At 40.6% G+C, this 18,235-nt stretch overlaps 1 protein-coding gene and 2 long non-coding RNA genes across 7 annotated transcripts in view; 2 read left to right on the top strand and 1 right to left on the bottom strand.

Moving 5' to 3' along the window:
• LOC133479159 (uncharacterized) overlaps positions 1–3,433 on the top strand; it is a 17,222-nt gene extending 13,789 nt beyond the window's left edge. Inside the window, exon 3 of one of the 2 annotated variants that reach the window (XR_009788852.1) lies at positions 2,033–3,433. This is a non-coding gene — a long non-coding RNA (uncharacterized LOC133479159). The remainder of the gene's footprint in view (positions 1–2,032) is intronic. The other variant, XR_009788853.1, reaches the window with a different exon arrangement.
• Positions 1–18,170, bottom strand: part of LOC133479158 (uncharacterized) — a 26,047-nt gene extending 7,877 nt beyond the window's left edge. Inside the window, exon 1 of one of the 2 annotated variants that reach the window (XR_009788851.1) lies at positions 17,564–18,170. This is a non-coding gene — a long non-coding RNA (uncharacterized LOC133479158). The remainder of the gene's footprint in view (positions 1–17,563) is intronic. The other variant, XR_009788850.1, reaches the window with a different exon arrangement.
• On the top strand, positions 6,809–12,682 carry LOC133479153 (kelch-like protein 38). 3 transcript variants are annotated; one of them, XM_061775730.1, is made up of 5 exons: positions 6,809–6,997; positions 8,415–9,649; positions 9,732–9,873; positions 10,476–10,581; positions 11,371–12,682. In XM_061775730.1, the coding sequence occupies exons 2-5, from the start codon at positions 8,430–8,432 to the stop codon at positions 11,655–11,657; spliced, it is 1,755 nt and encodes a 584-aa protein (XP_061631714.1). In that variant the 5' UTR covers positions 6,809–6,997; positions 8,415–8,429; the 3' UTR covers positions 11,658–12,682. The 3 variants fall into 3 exon arrangements, with proteins under 3 accessions (XP_061631714.1, XP_061631713.1, XP_061631711.1); XM_061775729.1 differs by having other exon boundaries at positions 6,809–7,005; positions 8,429–9,649; XM_061775727.1 differs by having other exon boundaries at positions 6,810–6,997; positions 8,429–9,649.
• Positions 18,171–18,235: the final 65 nt, after the last annotated feature.

The following is an 18,235-nucleotide window of genomic DNA, read 5'->3' as shown; positions in this document are numbered from 1 at the left end:
CTTCCATCACAGTCTGGTTTGGTGCTGCTACAAAAAAGGACAAACTCCGACTGCAACGGACAATCAAAACTGCTGAAAGGATTGTCGGTACCCCCCTACCCACCCTTGAGGACTTGCACGCTGCCAGAACTAAGACAAGGGCGTGCAAAATCCTCTCGGACCCTCCGCACCCCGGTCACCAGCTCTTCCAGCTCCTTCCCTCAGGTAGGCAACGATCAATGCAAACTAGAACTAGTAGACATTCCAACAGCTTCTTCCCTCTTGCAATCAACTTCTTAAACAGCTAACCTATAATTCCATTACAACAAGCTGGCAATTTTTTGACTTGAGTTCGTTGTCACATTTCTGTGGGGCCAATTATGTATTACTCGTGCACTCACTGTAGTTGTCTCACCATGCTGCACTATTTGCATATACTGGCCACTCATGCCAGAGTAGCATCTGCTCCATTTGGACACTGATTGAGGACTATCTGTAACATTTGCACAACCAACATTGTCCCAGATTATCGCACGACTCGTCACTTTAAACCGCATACACTCCTTGAAGTCTCAGCGCCCTTTGCACAATGGTCATTGCACCGGACTATTGCAATATTAGTCATTCGAACTGCTCTAAGTGCTAGAGGACTCTGCATCTTTTTGCACAATTGTTTTTTGTCAATGTCTTATGTCTCCAAAGTGTTCTGTAAATTGACTGTCTGTTGTACTAGAGCGGTTCCAACTACCGGAGACAAATTCCTTGTGTGTTTTGGACATACTTGGCAAATAAAGATAAAGATGATTCTGATTCTGAATGACTGAGCAATTCAGGGAAGCTCCTTTTATACCCAATCATGGCACCCACCTGTTACCAATTAGCCTGTTCACCTGTGGGATGTTCCAAACAGGTGTTTGATGAGCAATCCTCAACTTTCTCAGTCTTTTATGGAACGTGTTGCAGCCATAAAATTCTAACTTAATGATTATTTGCTAAAAACAATAAAGTTTATCAGTTTGAACATTAAATATCTCTTCTTTGTAGTGTATTCAATTAAATGTAGGTTGAACATGATTTGCAAATCATTGTATTTTGTTTTTATTTTTGTTTAACACAATGTCCCAACTTCATTGGAATTGGGGTTTTATATATATATCCATCCATCCATCCATTTTCTGAGCCGCTTCTCCTCACTAGGGTCGCGGACGTGCTGGAGCCTATCCCAATTATCATCGGGCAGTAGGCGGGGTACACCCTGAACTGCTCGCCAGCCAATCGCAGGGCACATACAAACAAACAACCATTCGCACTCACATTCACATCTACGGGCAATTTAGAGTTGTCAATTAACCTACCATGCATGCTTTTGGGATGTGGGAGGAAACCGGAGTGCCCGGAGAAAACCCACGCAGGCACGGGGAGAACATGGAAACTCCACACAGGCGGGGTCGGGGATTGAACCCCGGACCTCAGAACTGTGAGGCAGACGCTCTAACCAGTCGTCCACCGTGCCGCCTTCGAAAATATTCTTAATTCTTAATACAAAGAAATCAGAGGCGGACCATCAAACCTTAGCAATTCAACTGTTTATGCTTATTTTTTCTTCTTTATTCACTGAAAAAAGGGACCTTTCCACTATCTCTCCCTGACACAGTGGAACTGTCAACCTGAACACAGAAGGACAAAAGTTACCATCAAACATTTTGGTTAATTTCACCTCTAAGAATCCCAGCCAAACATGTTTCGTCTCTCTGTGTGCCTCGCTGTAGCACTTTGCACGCTCTCTCGCTCTGTCCCTCCTCATCTTAGCTCCTTTCATGCCCTCTGTCTTTTTCGATATATTTTCTTTCTCTTCCTCGCTTGGCCCAAATCTCTCGTCTGTACCACGTTGCACCTGACTGCCTAGTCAGGCTTGACACTTTAAACACATCAGCTTCAGTCCGTGCTGCAAGCGGAATATCAATATATTCTACACGAACGCATGCAGGTAACACACACACAGCGGTACCTAAATGTCCACATTTACCACACTCACGTTGTGTCTGTGTTTTAGAGAAGACGTACTGGACATGGAGCTGGAGAGAGAAGGAGGCCGCGAAACGAGAGGAAAAAATGACGCACACAGCAACAAAGCGCTGCTTTTTTAAATCCAAAATAACATAACCTGTATGTGCTGCTTACGTCAAAAGAATTTTAAGCAGCTAACTGTAAGCCCTTTAAGACCTCTTCTGTGTTTGTGCAAGTGTGCATGTACACACACACGCACTCACACACACAAAGACACATACACACTTCCCACGACAACTCCTCAGTTGCCTGGGCCTCTGTCGGCTACCTTTGAAATCGCCTTGCTTCTCGTCCTCCCCACTTGTTGATTCACACATCTGATCTCTCCATGAAAGACACATTAGAACGCTCAGTGTTGCCCGGCAAGGATCTCCATACGCCTGGGGGCAATACTTTCCTTCCACTCCAGGGGTTATCACGTGATTGTCTCTCTCTGTATCCATTCTTTAGGTGACCAAAAGGCCTCAACACATTTCACACCACGAGTGCATGAACGCACCAAATGAAAATGTCTGCACCAACATAATTTTTATTCATTCATTGTCAGTATTAGTTGTGTTGTTGATGCAATACATATTTGTCTTTTTGTGTAACTAGACAAGCATTCACAAATGTTATTGTATATGCAAATACGATTGCATGGATGATATGAGACCGGCGTTTCAACTAATGCAATTGTGTATCAATGTTTTTCCACCTTTGCTAATGTTTAAAAACAAGCATCCAACATTAATACAGCCACAAATCTTCAAAGCAAATGGTATTATGTGAATGCTGCTGATAGAATACTGATCAAGTAGTGTAAATAAAAATCATTTTGTGAATGCTGAGAAACAAACACTCTGCTATTATTGTGAGAAAGCATATGGTATTGCAACATATTAAAATTGTACCGTATTGTATTCACACTAATATTTTTTCTTATAATTCCCTTATGATAATCTTGCTTAATGTTTAACCTCTCTCTGCATTCTATTTTATCTGTTCACTAAAGTAAAAGACAGACATATTTGTCGTGTGCGGAGCAACGTGGCTGTAACAAAAATATAAAATAATTGAATTAATGTTTTTTTTTTTTTATTGCCAACTCTTAGGCAGGGACTGTTAATAGTTTGAAGTTTGGCTTTTTATTGAAGGACATTCTTATTTTTTTGGTTTGTTTTGTTGTTGGTCTTTGAAAAAAGATTTACATAAAAAAGTAGTAGTAGTTGGAGATAGATAAACAGAAGATAGAGAGACAGAAGAATTCATGTTATCTATTTAAATAGAAAACAGCAAACAAATATCACGGATGTCTTGAAGTTTGTTGTCATATGATAAACTTTAACGCTACATTTCTGCAGAGACGGGAAACATGCACATCGCAGTGATTTTTCATTAAATGTTGAGTTTGGCCCACGATATTGTCCCGATTTTTAATTTTGGCCCACTGTGAATTTGAGTTTGACACCCCTGCTTTACTACTTCATCTACTGTGTGGTCATGACTCTTGAGGTCGGTCTCCTCAAGCCAACAGGTCACAAGAGAGCTGAATTTGTATGACCTTGTCCTGACACCTAGTGGATAACAACAAAAATGTTGCCAGGAAAAAAAATCCCATTTAAAGAACGAAAGAAAATTTGGTTCTGCTACTCTAGTTGTTCATCAGTCTCAATACCATCCATCCATCCATTATCATGTTATGTAGTGCTGGAGCCTATCCCAGCTATCATCAGGCAGGAGGCGGGGTACACCCGAACTGGTTACCAGCCAATCACAGGGTACACATAAACAAACAACCATTTGCACTCACATTCACACCTATGGGCAATTTAGAGTCTAGAATTAACCTACCATGCAGGTTTTTGGGATCTGGGAGGAAACCGGAGTGCCCGGAGAAAACCCACTCAGGCCCGGGGAGAACATGCAAACTCCACACAGGCGTGCCGCAGTCGCAATACCAAGAAATGCAAAGTATCTTCTAGAAAATATCTTTAGATATTTGGGACATTTACAGCTCCACTCAACTACAAATTCATTTTGTGATTATAAAGTTCACTGCCGCTGTCAAGAAAGTGTGTATTTTCCATGGGGGGGTCAGGCATGATTTCCAAGCCCTCAAGTGTTGACCAAGTCTTGGCAGTAAAACATGTCAGAGCTGCAAGAGTCCACAAACTAAGTCATGCATACAATTGGTGGCCTAGTGTGAGGAGAAGACATTTGATCAGACATGACCGAGTGACAAACCCATGCGTGCCACATTCAGTTGAGTGCAGCAAGAACAGGATTCGGTGGAGAACCTTGACTTGAGGGATGAAGTCGAAGTTCTTTTCAGTCGGGATAATAAGGCCTGTCAGTTATGTAATCATAAAAACTACCACGGTATACTACAGATACAGTGGTAACGCTCACTATCAATCAATTTAAGATTGGTTTGTTTTGTCATTATATTAAGTTTCAAGGTTTTACATGCATTTCTTCTCATTTAGCTTATGCTTTTTTAAATTATGTTAAACCTTATATACTGCTTGTATTCCATGAACACATCATACAGTATGTTATGGGTCAGTTTTAACCGGGGCCAAGAATTGCCTCATAATAATGGTTTATATCAAATTATGAACTACAAAATGTGTTGATAGCCTGTCTGACATTGAAAAATGTATGATTAATCCTAATCAGTGTTTCAGAGAAAAGGGTTTGACGCAGTGCAGTGTCTGGTATACACAAACTTTGTAGCTCCTGTCCTGCACAAAAGAATGACATTTTTAAATATTTTCATTTTTTGTGTATTTTGGGTCACTTCAGGAAAAGTCCTCAAATTTCATGGTGAATGACATTTAGTGGGTTTTTTTTGTTTCTTTTTTAAAGAATTGCTGTCAAATTTGGCCCCAACAGTATAGTAAGGGTTAAGCTAATGTGATCTTTCAATCATTTCAACACTACACATAATAAATTATGTTCAGTTCGCAAATTGTAACAATTGAAAGAATGCAATCAAATCAAAAAGCACATAATACTAGGCTTTATTTTCCCCAACACATGCACAACACATGCACAAAAGACAACAGTAGAAATTGTGCGGATGACGCCGTTTGGGAACGTTAGGACGGCGATCACTTGGGAGTGTAGTAAAAGAATTGCATGTTAAAAAAAAAAAAAAGTATCAAAGTAGATCTAAGTTTTTTACCGGAGGCCATTTTAGTTAAGGATGTGAAACCATCACTCACCTACCCTTATTGACTCAGTTGACTAAAAACAATCTTACAGGTCCCATATTTTAATATACCAACTTTTTCTAGTATTTAGGGATGTAATATTGTCTCTATGATGCCCCATTAAACATGTCAATCATGAATTTAAATCGTCCACGCATTTCTGAGAACCAGACGCTTTTCTGCCGAGAGGCCTGAAATCAGCTCATTCAAATTTCTCAAGCTTATCTGCGTCACTAGCGAAGCGCTCCGCCTACCTCCGCCGCTCCCGAGCCAGCGCTGTCAACATAAGAAACGTGCTCTCACAAGTGGGTCTTCTACACGGAGGCAACCAATCAGAGGAAATGGGACAGTCTTAGCCAAATATGGACAAAGTGGATACAAAACTGGGTCAAGCAGAAGTAGTTGTTAGACGGGCCTTTTTTGTACACTCGTATGACAAAATGTTTTATTTTGTATTTAAATCATATCTTTACAGACAATTAAGCCAACATTATTCATTCAAATGTTTAGTTTGTGTTTGTTTTATCTTTTTGCTGGTGATGAGACAAGTACGTGGCAGAAAAATGGAAAAGAAAACAATTTTCACTCTTTTCACAATACAGTATTTTGACAAACATGCTCTAGCTTGTTCAAGAAGGAATATGAATGAATAATTGCCTAAATATATATTAAAAAAAAACGTTTTAAATGGTCAAAATTTATCATTATGTTTATCCAACCCTTAACTCCAAATTTGGCCAGTCATATGAATGAGTTTGGGTGTAATGAGTTGTTTCGACACTAGGTGGTACTGTGTAATTCTGTACTGCTGGTCCTGCCTGCCTTGCATGACTTCACTATGCAAACTTCCCTAGAATTTACAATTCACCTTGAACCAAATCTACGTTGCTTCATTTTGTTGAAGCTTAGAGACCTTCATGTTTCACTTTCAACCGCAGTCTGACAAAACCACCACTGATGGGGATGTGGAATGAGAACACAGCAATAATTCAAGGGTCAAATAGCGAAATATGTTGCTTGGCTCAAGTCGACTCCAAGATGATGTGATGAGTGAAAATATTTAATAATAATAATTAACTTTTCTATTGCGGTAACCACTAGTTGTGAAAGAGTCCAAGGAAAAGGTGAAAATAATAACACACAATGTTCACACAAGAGTATGAACCAAATTACATAGAAATGAACCTCACGGTTTTGAAATTGCAATCTCTACTGCTTGTGTAAAACATAGTACATATTATTTCAAGCCAACAGAACCAAGCTTCGAGCCAATGTAAATGTTTGAAAGGGCTCACGATGACTTATGTGACATGAGTAGCCAGGGCTAGGACCGGTTGTTTCTTTTCGGTCCTATGTGTTTGTGTTTCAACAGCACAAGACGTCAACAAAGTCAATGTTATCGATGATCACAGCTAAAATTATGTCGCTGAAATCAAACGACACAGTGATGGAGTCGGGTTGGATACTGGGAAAGCACTCCCTCATGTCACACGTGAGCTTGCTGCGGTGTTGCCAAACAGGCACTATATTTAGGGCAGGAATGTACACAGAGGCCTCGTGGTAGGGGATCATAACAACAAGCAGCATGTGGCACGCTCCTACAAAGAGACAGCCCCTTCTGGATCACAGAGTCACACAGCAGCAACACGAGAGTAAAGAGGGAAAAAGTAAAAGAAAATGTCAAGACGTCACCTTTTCTGTTGAGTGCTTGCTGCAAATACATTGAAGGACCCCTGCAGAAGCCTTTTATAGAGGTAAGAAGGTAAGCATTGTTGTTGGATAAGTCTGAGTCTGAGCTACAATGAGTTTGAAAAATAGACACTTAGAGCTGATTATGTCACTGATGGTGTAGTGGTACACTCACCTGACTTTGGTGCGGGTAGCGTGGGTTCAGTTCCCACTCAGTGACAGTGTGAATGGTTGTCCGTGTCTATATGTGCCCTGCGACTGACTGGCGACCAGTTCAGGGTGTAGTCGGCTGGGATAGGCTCCAGTGCCCCATGGCCCTAACCAGGATAAGTGGTGTTGAACATGGATTTGAATATTACTTAATATTGTATATTTCCAATAAAAAGCACAGTGCTATGTGGCTTTGCATTTCAAGTCCATATCTATTCTATTCTCTGCATGTATTGTCTGTACATTTAGATGAGAGGCAGACAAATAGGTGGATCTAATTGATGATTGACAGACTAAGTGATCAACGGAACAATATGTTTCATGTATTAATAGTTTGTACTGTTGTACAACTGTATATTATAGATCTTCCATTTTACTCATCTAATTTATGAGATAATAAACACAATATTGAATTAATACCGCTGAACTGGGGGGTGTACCTAGGGTTGTGAGCAATGAGAGGGAAAAAAATAAAACAAGAGATACATGAAACACTGTCAGACAATAGAGGCCACATGACAAAAATAGTCATTCAGGTGATCAAATGCTCAGACAAGTAGTCAGCCAAAAGATTAGGCAGGCACAAAACCAGCAAAGTGACACTAACCATTTAGAATCTGTAGTATTTATGTCAGTGAGGCACATTTTTCAGAAAGATGTGTGGACTATTTTTAACCTAATTTGAAATCCTGTCTGTGCATTATTGTGTCAGTGAACAAAATGAATAATGACAGTGTTTGACTTTGTTGACATTGTGAATAATGCTTGATCCCGACATACGCTACAACTGCATGAAAAGTAGAGATGTACAATACCCCTTTTTTTGCAGGCTGTTACCAATGCCAGTATTCATTCTTCGTACCGCTACTGAGTACCAGTACCACAAGCACATTTTTTTCATTCAGTTTCAATTAACACAATGACAGATAATTGTGATCAGAACTTGCTTTCTGACACACACGATTTGCTCTTAAGTCAAACCGCCGCAGTATAGTGCCAACTACTGGCAAGCAGGACTTACTCTGTGTCAAATATGTTTTTTTGGTTTAAGTATTGGTGGCTGGTATCGGCAGCCTTCACGAATATCCCATACCATGAAATAAGGCCGGTATCGGCCCGATACCTGGTACGTAGCAGTACTCACCCATCCCTAATGAAAACAATGGAGAAGTCCCCCACAATGAAATTTGGCTTGGTGTATTTAAAGTGTCACACACAGACAGCAGTGGTGCCGGAACATTTCCCCCCCTGACAATCAAATTAATTTGCAAGGTGTCACTCCTCAGGATGGTCCGAGCAGCAATGGAGGTGTTCCACTACAAAGATAAAGAGCAGTCATCCAACTTGCTCCTCCAGCTCAATAGCCTCAGACAGGAGAAACTTCTCACAGATGTGTTACTGTGTTCCGACAACGCTGAGATCCACTGCCACCGCAACGTCCTGGTCTCCAGCAGCCCCTACTTCCGAGCCATGTTCTGCAACAACTTCATGGAGAGTCGGCAGGCCAGGATCAACCTGCAGGGTCTGACGTCAGCCATATTGAACACTATCATAGACTATGTTTACACTGGCCTGGCTCATATTACCATGGATAATGTGCTGCCCCTCATGCAGGCCACATCTATGCTACAGTATGTTCGTCTTTTCGAGGCCTGCTCCAGTTTTCTTCAGGATCACCTGAGGCCTGACAACTGCTTGAGTATGATAAGGTTCTCAGAGATCATGAACTGTAACACTCTGAGAGAAAAGGCAAAGGATATGGCAATGAAGAGCTTCTGTGACGTGTCTCATTCGGAGGATCTGTGCGAGCTCTCTTTACCAGAGCTGATGGGCTACCTGGAGGATGATAGTCTTTGTGCAGAGGAGGAGCAGGTCTTTGATACACTTGTTGCTTGGATCCACCATGACCCTTTATCCAGGCGGTGCACCATCAGTGACCTTTTTAAGAAAGTGCGCCTTCGCTACATCCATCCCACCTACCTGTTCCAGTTCATCGCCAGCGACCCTCTGATCCAGTCCTCCACACTCTGCATCGAGCTCATTGAATCAGTCCGACGCCTCATGTTTTCTGTCAGCATCAAATCCTTGGGGGACTTGACAGGTGACTTCAAGCCTGTATGGGTTGCACCAAGGCGCTGCACCTACCATGACAATCTGGTGGTGGTTGGAGGGAGGAAGAACAATGAGCAGACCTCCAGAGAAGCTTTGGTGTTTGATGAGAAGCGCCAGGAGTGGAAGCGTTTGGCCAAACTTCCTAACAGACTGTACAAAGCTTCCTACGTGGCCCTTCACAGTGTGGTGTATGTTATTGGAGGCCTGAGCACCAATACAAAATACTGCCAAGTCAGCACAACCGTCTACACCCTCTCCCTCAAGACCAACGAGTGGCGGGTGGCCCAGCCCATGCTGGAACCTCGCTTTGCCCACCAGAGTGTCTCCTACCTGCACTTTATCTTCGTGCTGGGCGGGCTCGGCTCTGACAGACGGCTGACAGACAGCGTGGAAAGGTCACATGAGACTGAATCATTTTGTTGCATTAAACACTTTGAGCAGTAAGTGCAGTATCATCACTTTTTACTATGCTCCCAGGTACAGCAGCATGTTCAACCAATGGGAGACCATGGCCCCCATGCCCGAGGCTGTGCTCAACCCTGCTGTGGCGGCCACCAACCAGAGGATCTACATGTTTGGAGGGGAAGATGCCATGCAGAACCCAGTCCGACTCACTCAGGTAACATTCACTATAGCTATCACTAGAACCATCCATCCATTCATCCGTCTACAGTACTTTCTGTACCGCTTATCCTCATTAGTGACGCAGGCGACTTTGAGCCTATCCCATCTGACTTTGTGCAGGCTATACCCTGACTGGTTGCCAGGCTAATCGTATGGCAGGGTTAGGGTTAGGGGGATTAGGATTAGGGTTAATCCTAGGGTCAGGGTTAGGGTTAATCCTACACCCTAATCCTAATCCTAACCCCCTGAACAGGCATTCACACTCTCATTCATATCTACATTATGAACAATTTCGTGTCTTCAATGAATGTACCAAGCGTGTTTTCGGAATGCTGCGATTGGCTGGCAACCAGTTCAGGGTGTACCCCGCCTCCTGCCCGATGATAGCTGGGATAGGCTGCGGCACGCCCCCGACCCGAGTAAGGAGAAGCGGCTCAGAAAATGGATGGATGGATGGATGTTTTCGGAATGTGGGAGGAAGCCGGAGTACCTGGAAAGGAAAACACACAAGCACGGGGAGAACATGCAAACTCACAAGAACCAATCGTTATTCGATTCATTTAGTCGGTTTCTTTTCATCCCCTTCCAACTATGCAGGTGTATCACATTGCCAGGAACCTGTGGTGCAAGATGGAGACCAGAACAGTGAAGAATGTGTCTGCTCCTGCTGCTGTGATTGATGAAAAAATCTACATTGTTGGAGGTACTGGCACAGGTTTTCATAAAAATAATAGAATGAATTAGGTAAGGAATGTCCAGTGCTGCACAAAAGACTCATTAGATTTTTTGCTTCTGCAATGCTATGATGATAATGATGATGACAATTGTATAGTTATTTCTGTTTGATTATTAGAATACTGTGTTGTTAATTATTTGAATTGTACAGTATTTATTATCCAGACAAACAACCATTCACAATCACATTCACACCTATGGAAAATATGAAAACCAACGTGAAACTTACACAGGAAGACAGAGGCTGTGATTTGAACCCCAAACCTCAGAACTGTGAGGCAGATATTTTTTGAAATATGCACTAATAATGCAAAAATATAATTATAACAATTTAATTAAAATATGAAGGAAGCGGTGTCTCTCCACAACCTAAATGTAAGGGGACCCTAAAGTTATAATCATTACTAAAGTTTATATCTGTCCTCCAAACGTCTGCTTTGAAAAAAAGATCTAGTGGTTGCTTTTGTACAGGTATATGTATAGGTAGTAAAAATCACTGTTTGGTTGTAGTAGGTATATATATATATATATATTAGACAGGTTGCCCCCACAGAAAGTGAAAATGAATTTAATAATATAGTAGGTCTCCAGCAATAATAGCTTGCATTCCTCTGAGAAGATTTTCAACAAGCTGTTGGAGTGTTTCTGTGAGATTTTTTTTTTTTAGTTAATTCATTATTTTTGTTCTCATTGTACAATTTCTTGATGACTCTTATTCGAGACCCGCAGTCTCACATGAATGTCTCCCCTGTTCCAGGATATACCAGGAGGATGATCGCGTATGACACTAAGGCTAACCGCTTCCTCAAGTGTGCCAACTTGAAAGAGAGGAGGATGCATCATTCAGCTACAGTGCTCAATAACAAACTCTACATCACCGGCGGACGCTACCTCAACGGCCATGATGTTATTGAGGACTCAGACACTTTTGAGTGCTACGACCCAAAGACAGATGCTTGGACAGCCAAAGGGAGTCTTCCGTATAAACTCTTTGACCATGGCTCTCTTACGCTGACTTGTGTGTCAGTCACAGACGTGGACTAACTCGTAGCTGTGAGAGTCATTTATAATATTGATCAAAATGAAAGGCTGTCTTGATGCAGAAATAACTCATTTAAAAAAGGGAGCTGCTGTAGCCTGCCAACTCACCCGCTGACACTCACTCGCAGACGAGTGGAAGCGACTCCCGCTCTTGAGGTCACTCACTTGGCCACGCACATATCCAACCCACGAATTCTAGAGGTATTAGACTTTATGAAACAAGTTCATTTATTTACCATGTCTTTTATTATGTTAGTATGTTTTTTTTATACAAGACTGGTAGTATTTTGTTGATTAAAACGTAACAAGAAATGTGGTGGGGTTTTTTTTTGGATGCTGCAAAGGGTTAATGACACTTCAATTTATTTCAATGGGGAAAATGTATTTGCCATACAAGTAAATTGAGTTACAAGCTTAGTCATGGAACACATTACAGTCATCAACTTTACTTTTTTTTTTTTTTTTTTTTTTAAATATGTCTACTGGCCAGTTTGAGGTCACTAAACGTAAATATAGTTACAATTTGTCTGTTCACTACACGGTAAAGTTTCAAAACATTTCTGCACTCACTGCAATGAAAAAACATGGTGAAATTAATGTGCTAACCATAAAAACATTCTATTAAACTATCTTAAAAAAAGAATCATAATTTCAGTTACCACCTATAATTCGTGAACAGGATATGATCTTGCTGGGGCCTCCACTGTCATCAAAATACTCTATAACTTGTTCAGCAAAATATCTCATTTTACAGATTGTACTGTTAAATACTGTTGCATGCAGTAAACTGGTGGTCTTTTTGAAGCAAGCAACTGTTTTGTTATAATTGCTTTTTTCTTATAATCCGTGGAGTAATCATTTTGTCATGTGAACCTTCCGCTATTTCTTGTTTGGGCTTTTTACTGTTTCTTCTCTGTATAAAGTTGTATATGTCGTTTAATTTTGACCTTTTGCAGTGTTTGTACAAAAACTTTTTTTTTTTTTATCTCAGTGAAATATTCAAGAATAAATGGCTTTTATTTCTATTATTCCAATTTGTCTGCACAGTGACTAGTTTGCTGCCAGTAAATGCAACGTGAGTTACACACGAATCCCGCATGTCTCAACATGTCTGATGCCGCTCACACAGACAGAACCTTTATTTAGACCAGGCAGGTTCTTGGCATTGACAGGAGGAGAAACAGAAGATTATCATCAAAAAAAGCTATCATTTTACAAAAAAGAGGACCCTAAATCATTTTCAGCACTTAAATTCATCTGCTCCACATTAAACTAAAGTTTGGGGTTGACTGAGATGTCAAATGAGAGTATTTTTGATTTCACAGCACATGGACAGGAAAATGGGAGACACAAAGCTACCAAGCTACCAAGTCTGATTTACTCGGCTGAACATTCAGTTTAAAAAAAAAAATAATAAATCAATAAGGATACGCGGTTAAGAGAATGAATGGATGATTGGATGAACTAATTATCTGCTTAGAGGCACACTGTTTGATTTGATTTTCATGAGAATTTAATAAATCTTAACAGCTAAATTCAAAACATATTGAGTCATTTGCAAAGTCCGCATCAGCTAATCAGATGACATTTATAAAGCCATCTCAGCTGTTAAGTGAACACAACGTGACAGCAGGTATTACCTTGGCATGTATTTCATTGAAGGTCAATGGGTCAGATGGTGCATTTGAAGGCTGCATGCCAGCAAATGAAATTCAGGGGACAGTGGGTGGAAGTGTGTGTGAGTGTTATTTTGAGGCACAAACAAGAGGGCAACTGCGACACCACGTGAGTCATGTGGGCTGGCAGATGTGGGGGGGGGGGAAACCGTCATTCAAGGTTTCGCAAGAGAGAATGTGAGCGAGTGATGAAACCCATCCGGGAGCAGCTGTTTCATCTGCTCACAACATCACAACAAAAACAGGGATGACGGACAGCATAGAGGGAGGAGAGATCCACCATAGAGGTTTCCAAACAGCTAGCAGCATTCAGAAACCTTAACCAACATCACATTTGTGTCTGTTTATTGGTTTTGCTGGTGGCAGTTAGTGTTGCAACACTCGAGACTGGTCTCGAGTGTCAAGACCACATTTAGAAGGTCTTGGCCTCGTCTTGGACTCGACTGCCAAACGTCTCGGTCTTGTCTCTGTCTCGGACTGGCCGGACTCTGGATTTTCCGTTGAGACCAGCACTGATCTGCTATTCATAAACTTCATTAATGTGATCATTGAGAAGCACTTAGTAAAACAACAAATACCTTCAATTCATGTGTTATTAACCCCCCACCACTGTCTAATGACTAAAGACTGCAACCTTCGTGGCGGTATGAAACGCAGTGAGGAGAGCCCCGAGCAAGACATGTCCGCTAACTTGACCGTGAAGACTTCATATGTAAAACAAAGTGCAAAAGAAAACTGGTGTGCAAAATCTGTGGTCTTCAAGTCACTGAAACGACTTGGACAACGCTGAACCTTTGCCAGCATGTCAAAAGAAAACAAACACAGGTACGCTAACACCAGCGAATCTAATCTAATCTTTCTGAGATTAATATTTCTGGAAAGTGGTTTTAATTCCGCCTTAAATTGACATTATCATCAGACCCCACCATGCATGTTTAGGTCACAAAATGGTGCAGTCGCTTGTGTTTCTTAAGTGCAACCAACCTCACCTTGAAATCTTCATTTTTAAATAGACACAAGGATGTATTTATTGCAAAAATGTAGTTGAAAAAAAACTTAAGATTTGAGAGTTTTGCATGTTGTGCTTTGAAAGAGTTACATCGCTGTTTTTGGCTGTCAAACGTCTTTAAAAAAATTTAAAGATAGAACATTGTAACTATTCAACCTGGTCATCCGTTTTCAAATGTACTTCTATGGTCTTGGTCTTGTCACAGTCTCGACTTGTCTCAGTCTTGGCGCTGAGCTGGTCTTGACTCCAAAAGGTCTTGGTCTCGTCTCGGTCTCGGTGAGTTCTGGTCTCGGGCAAGTCTTGGTCTCCGATATTGTGGTCTCGAGCACACCAGTAGTGATCGTTGCGTAGCCTGGTTTGCCAGTACATTACCTGCCTAGCTGTAGCAGGCCTATAAATGTTCTCTTGTGATCTCTTCTTTGTAATGTAAGATAAGAACAGAAGAATAAGAACAGAATGACGACCTAGCGGTTAGCACATCCGCCTGTAAAATGGGAAATTGCATTAGACCCCACAGGGATTATTATAGATTATTATTATTCACCTTTGTGTAGTTTGGATTCGAAATATATCGTTTTTGGCAACAGTTCTGTAACTTTTGTCACACACCTTATACAGTATGTGACTTCTGCAGCCGACCAGTCGAGACTGTCTCATCCAAAGTCACAATTACTGACAATTACTCTCTATTTAATCATATCCCGCTGTGAAATTATATAAAAAAGGACAATTTGGTATATAATGAGGAACTTTTGTTTGATCTTTACATAATAGTTTTTAATACATTTAATAAGACCCTCAGACAACTACGTACAAAGAGAGACCTAGTTTATGCATTTTGACATGATAACTGTGGAACTATTGACTTATTTTTGAGTATGTATTGTATCACCCCATAAATTTCTTGATTTAAAAATCAACCCATCCATTTTCTGTCAACATGAATTGCTTCTGAGGGTGGGACTGAAGCCACGCTAGGGTAGTCAACATTGCACATTAATAGTGACTACACCGTGCATCGTACTATGCCTTCTAAATCGCCTCCCTAACTGATATTTGGAAATTACTTTCGAGAGCCAAACATGCCTAACCATATTTATTGTGCAAGTACTTGACCTCCTGCCGCATTGAACGCTTGGAAAATGTAATAAAAGGAGGCTTTTTTACCTCTCTCTTTCTAGTGGATTAACTGACACAAAGGCACTATGATTGACCTCATTAAACTACAATGACTTTTTTTCTTTGCATCACTTTCCTTCAGTTAACAGCAGATGGAACACTTGTTGGGACTTTCTGTGCTATCATGTTGTTTGGTCTACTACAGAAATAGAAGCAATTGCACATCAGGGGATAATTTACCCCCACAATTCACACCATAGCATGCATTCAGTCATGAAGTTCCACTTTATACGTATAAACACATCACACCGTCTTGTTAGCCACAGCTATTTCCTAGAGTCTGTCAAAATGGTAGCAATTGCCCCAATCAGTGCTCACTAAATGTCCACGTTAGTGTCTGCATGTGATGTTGAATACAAGATTCAAGCATGTGCGTGACCTTTTGCCTACATTAGGGTGTTGCATTAAAACCACCAACACTAAACTGTAGAAGCAACCATCCCAAAAACAACGTGGGATTGGAAATAAACAGCAGTGTGGGTTAAATGATCAAATAATCATTTTTCACACATATTCACATCTTCAGCATTACAAGCAGTCTTCAGCGATGACTGATGAGTGCACATGAACAGAAAAGACAATGCAACAAACACTCATAGTGTTTCCCCCATCAACATGAGATGAGCTTCTACCAAGAAGACGAACAGTGTTGCTGCTGCTCACATTTTAACAGATTGAATAGTGTTATGAATTATGAAGATGTGGAAAATGTCCCTCTCGCCATACAGACAGATGTAAAAAAAAAAAAACGTTCCTTTACTCTCAAGCACATCGACTCACACACACCATCTGTGTAGCTGGAGCCTTTTGCCCCTGTCACTGAATGCGCTATGCATATCAAGCTGCAGGACATTATGGAAGTTTGTGGAATGAAGCTAATCTAAACTGAGCTGACCTAAGTGCAGCATACATCTTCATTTTGACAGCACAATTGAAAGTGAGCAAAACTTTGACATTCTGCCCTCATGGATCCATTGGCGATGCTTTGAAAATTTGAAATTGAAGTACAACGGCACAGCCCCATCCTCCTTACAGGATAAAAAACCCCACACAATACAGAATGTAACTCAATACCCATGCCGAATGAGAAGGACAACTTGATCTATTTATATTACCAAGAGTGACTACAGATCATGAGACTACACTGCTATGCTTCCTTGTTACGTTTCTAAACATCTTCCTTGTATATTTGAGGAATATATTGACCATGAAAAATAAAATTATTACTCAAGACTGGTTTGTGTGACAACAACCTATGCAACATGATCAAACTGAATCTCAGTTGCAATAAATCAGGACAAAATACTCTATATGATTTGATAACTTATAATTGTTATACAAATATATGTATATACTTGTATGATTCAATAATTTATTATTTGTGTTTATAAGGTTTCTTTTAATAATAATAATAATAATAATGCTATTGTGACTTTAGGCTCAACCTGCCACAGTGAGTCATTCGCAAGTTTTGTTTGGCACAGTTTTTACTTTGTAATATAACAAAATATGTCAGTAAATGGGGTTTTTTTCTGCCAATTTGGTTGGTTACTCTTCCATTTACTAAATTGTTCTTTATTTGTATCCACAGTGGGCCTGAGGCATGATTAAACGAAGGCCTGGAACACACATTGGGATGGCAGTTTTTGTCTGCATTTTGCCCCTTCCAGACCAAGGACAACAAACGCCAGACTATTTTATGTTTTATAAGATTATCCTACAAGATTATCCTGTGGTTTGAGGTGTGTTAAGAGTGAATTTGGGCTGACAATCTTCACAATTAAATGTGTTCTATATCTATGACCAAAAATCTTAATGTGTTTGGGGAAAACCTATACCTCCTCAATCATCACTGTAAATTGTGATGTGAAACAGAATGTAGCCAATCAAGGAAATGAATGACCTGACTGAAGAACAAGGAACCAGCCGTACATAAAAACAAACATGTCCTACCCAATGTCATGTTTTTTTTACAAGGGGGTTTAAATAGTATTTTACAAAGCAAGTGGTTGTTGGCAACATCAACATTCTACAACAGCACTCACCCCTCCGGTCCCTTCTGCAACACTCGGCGCAATCATCAGCGCAACATATCGGCTTGTGTTTCTTCTTCCTCGTTTTTGTTACATCAGGTTTGCCCATGCAAGACTTCTGTCTTGGCGGACAAGACTTGAGATCAGTGGTCAAACAGAAGCGTTATCTGTGTGGCGTTCTGTGATGATATTAACGGAGCACATCACACAGGACCACCAACACTGTTAAAAGCCTGTTTTTTTGTTTTTTTTGGGGGGGGGGGGTTATCTTCATGTATGGGGTCTGTATATCTTTTAAAAAATCCTTATGTGCGTACCAGGCCCAAGCAGCTGCTTAGGCCTCCCCCATAATATTCAGTACCCCACTTTGTGTTTTATCACTTGCAATGTTGTACCAATTAACCTCAGTCTGCTCTTGTGTATTTTCTTCATTTATTATAGTGATGATAATCCCTCATGAGCAAAGTCAACAATGATTGATCTGTTATGAATATTATTTGAATTAATAGTGTGCTCCAAAAAAAAACCCATCTTGCTTGGACCATGTGAACTAAGAACACTTCCGCGGTCATCAGCAACAACTCACAACACCTGGCCCCAGCGTTCATATAAGTATCCTTTACAATTGTGAAACAACTCGAGGAAGGGATGTTTTTTATTTTTTAAAATTGATTTATTATTATT

This window comes from Phyllopteryx taeniolatus, chromosome 6, assembly GCF_024500385.1.
Source record: "Phyllopteryx taeniolatus isolate TA_2022b chromosome 6, UOR_Ptae_1.2, whole genome shotgun sequence".
In the NCBI taxonomy this organism is placed as follows: Eukaryota; Metazoa; Chordata; class Actinopteri; order Syngnathiformes; family Syngnathidae; genus Phyllopteryx; species Phyllopteryx taeniolatus.
This window is presented reverse-complemented; position numbering and strand designations above follow the sequence as displayed.

Coding starts and splice junctions, on each gene's coding strand:
- LOC133479153 (XM_061775730.1), top strand. CDS start 8,430: ATGGTCCGAGCAGCAATGGAGGTGTTCCACTACAAAGATAAAGAGCAG. Junction 9,650..9,731: donor CTGACAGACAGCGTGGAAAG/GTCACATGAGAC, acceptor CTATGCTCCCAG/GTACAGCAGCATGTTCAACC. Junction 10,582..11,370: donor AAAAATCTACATTGTTGGAG/GTACTGGCACAG, acceptor CCCCTGTTCCAG/GATATACCAGGAGGATGATC.